This window comes from Alligator sinensis, unplaced genomic scaffold (assembly GCF_000455745.1).
Source record: "Alligator sinensis unplaced genomic scaffold, ASM45574v1 scaffold442_1, whole genome shotgun sequence".
Taxonomy (NCBI): domain Eukaryota; kingdom Metazoa; phylum Chordata; order Crocodylia; family Alligatoridae; genus Alligator; species Alligator sinensis.
The window spans coordinates 7838683-7841691 of record NW_005841829.1 but is presented as its reverse complement, the minus strand read 5'-3'; the positions used below and the strand labels follow the sequence as shown (position 1 = coordinate 7841691).

The 3009-nt window shown below is 45.6% G+C and overlaps 1 protein-coding gene across 3 annotated transcripts in view; it reads right to left on the bottom strand.

Moving 5' to 3' along the window:
- PRMT3 (protein arginine methyltransferase 3) overlaps positions 1-3009 on the bottom strand; it is a 123040-nt gene that overhangs the window by 110996 nt on the left and 9035 nt on the right. For all 3 annotated transcript variants that reach the window (XM_006014703.3, XM_025199676.1, XM_025199605.1), the window contains one exon: positions 2698-2800. In XM_006014703.3, the coding sequence (XP_006014765.1) occupies positions 2698-2800 (103 nt within the window). The remainder of the gene's footprint in view (positions 1-2697; positions 2801-3009) is intronic.

Sequence of the window (3009 nt, the reverse complement as noted above, 5' to 3'; positions counted from 1 at the left end):
CTTTCCTGCTTATGCAGGGGGTCGGACTCGATGATTTATTGAGGTCCCTTCCGACCCTAGCATCTATGAATCTATGAATATTCGGCGGCCGAATCTCTATATCTGAATCAAATCAGGAGACCAATAAAAAGGTCCTAATCAAATCGAAAGCCTCCAAATAGATTTGGAAAAGATTTGGTCATAGTCTAAACAGGCAGCAGTCCTCAAAGATGCTGGACACATTTGCCTCCAGCTGATAAGTCTGTGGTGGTGGGTGGAGAGGGGAGGAAAGGAGTGTGGGGGGGTGCAGATGAACGTCCCCGCAGTGAGGGAGGGATTAGGGCTGGGACAAGCTGCCCAGCCAGGGTGGGGCAGGGGCTGCAGCTTGGCCAGCCGGGGCAGGGGGCAGCGCAGGCATAGCTTGCTCCCAAGCAGCCAGAGGGTATAGCTGCTAGTATCTCTGAATTGAATCACTGTCTCTCCGAATCAGCCAAAACCAAATTGAATACTTGCTGCTTCGCACAGGCCTAATTCCTAGCCCCTTCAAACCTCTCTCTACAGCTATTGTGATCCTCCAAAAATATGCTTCTAGATCCTTACCTAAGTAAAATGAATTAACGATTAAAATAGTGTCTTGCCCTCAGAAATCATAGGTCAAATCTTGCAGCCCTTAAAATCAGTAGCTTAACTCTCACTGTTGGACAATGGCACAAGATCAGGCCCTACCATACTTGGAAGATGTAATGAGAAATCATTACAGTGAAGTTTCTTGCAAGGCAGAGCTTTTCATTTTACTCAATGGACAACAACAAGGCACAAGTATTTAGAACACAATTTTTCTGACGTGCTGAGCTTCCACAACTGCTCCTGACTTCAGATGAATCAAAAAGTACTCATCCCTCCTGAAAAGCTAGCTCTCAACAACTTGCTCAGAAGTCAAGCCTGAACTTGTGCCAGAACAATTCACATGCACAAATACAGACTGGGGAATGACTGGGCATGCTGCAGTACTGTCAAGAAGGACCCAGGGGTAACAGCAGACCAACAATATGCTTTGGCTACAAAAGGCCAACTGCCTACTGGGTTGCATTAACAGGCATATCAAATTCAAGTTAAAAGACTCAATTCTTCAGCTACATTCAGCACTGGTGAGGCCCCATCTGTAGCACTGTATCCAGTTCTGGGCACTGTACTTCAAGACAGACATGGACAAATTAGACAAAGTCAATTTATAATATGCAAAGTTTTTTTCCCCTATGCCACAGATTATTTGCTGCCTTTTTCATGTATTTATTTCAGGTACTTTCTGATTTAAGAAACCCAACATTTTTGTTCAGAGAGGTCAAGAATATTTCCATTCTTACGATGTAACAAAATATATGCAATTAAATCACTCAAGCTGGCAATTTATACCATGAGTGTCAAAGATAGAGCCCACAGAGCTCTTAGAAAGGTCAGGAATTCAAAGGTGGGGAGAGCAGAGGCAGGGACCAATACTGAATTCCCAGCTACAGAATCTCATGGGGAATGAATGCCACTGGTGAGGGTGAGCAACACTGATCCAACCCATGAGAAGACCCAGTCAGTAATTTTGTCACCCCTGGTTTATACCATACTGTTCTATGAAGTGTGTATCTCTTTTACAATACAGAACAACAATATTGTCAAAACCTAGCACATGTAAAGTTACCACATCCTACCAAAGTAGCAGAAATCTCTTAAAAAGTCACTTAATATTAGTATTTTGGATAGCACATTGTCCGGGGAGATGTACATCTAATCAGTTTAGGAGCAAATATAATACTTCACATGAGAGAGACTTCACGTGAGATGAACAGTTAAATTACAGGATAAATGGTGTTTTACTAAAAATACCACACACAGGAAGGAAAAGGCTGCAATTGGATCTGGATGGGCTACAGGGGTGGGTAGATGAGAACAGGATGGGTTTCAACACTGACAAGTGCAAGGTACTGCACCTGGGGAGGAAGAACCAGCAGTAGACGTACAGGCTGGGGAACTCCCTTCTCAACAGTGCAGAGGCAGAGAAGGATCATGGAGTCATTATTGAGGCCAAAATGAATGTGGGTCGACAGTGCAGGGATGCGGTCAGGAAGGCAAACTGTACCTTTTCATGCATCCACAGATGCATCTCAAACAGGTCCAAGGAGGTGATCTTCCCCCTCTATGCGACACTGGTTAGGCCGCAGTTGGAGTACTGCATCCAGTTCTGGGCGCTGCACTTCGGGGGGGAGGGGGACAGCATCGAGAGGGTCCAGAAGGGCCACCCACATGATCAGGGGGCAGCAGGGCAGGCCCTACGAGGAGAGGCTACAGGACCTGAACCTGTTCAGCCTCCACAAGAGAAGACCGTTTACGAACTAGTCAGGGGGGACCAGCAGGCATTGGGGAGTCCCTGTTCTCCCGAGCACTCCCAGGAGTGACAAGAAATAACAGTCACAAGCTGGCAGAGAGTAGATTCAGGCTAGATATCAGGAGGCGCTACTTCACTGTCAGGGCAGCTAGGATCTGGAACCAACTACCAAGAGAAGTGATGCTGCCTCCTACCCTGGAGGTCTTTAAAAGGAAGCTGGATGAACACCTGGCTGGGGTCATTTGACCCCAGTAGTCTTTCCTGCCATGGCAGGGGGTAGGACTTGATGATCTGCTCAGGTCCCTTCCGACCCTACCTACCAACTATAAATAAATAAATCTTACCAAACTGAAGTAAGAGATCATCTTCAAGCACTGGTTTCAAGTATTCCTCCTCTTCCCAAGGCAGTGGGCTGCTCAGAGAATTCAAATATTCTGCAGTTGGTTTCTGGACAGAGAAAGTTAAAGAAGCATATGACAAGTTTCTTAAAACTACAGAAGTTTTATTTCACATGCACAGGCTATGCTACTGACAGAGGTTTCACTTTTCTCCCATCACTGAAGTCATGGGAAACATTACCAAAAACACACTACACATCCTTAGAGCAAAAGCTAAGAACAAAACATTACCTGACAGCCTAACAAAACAGTAGGGAA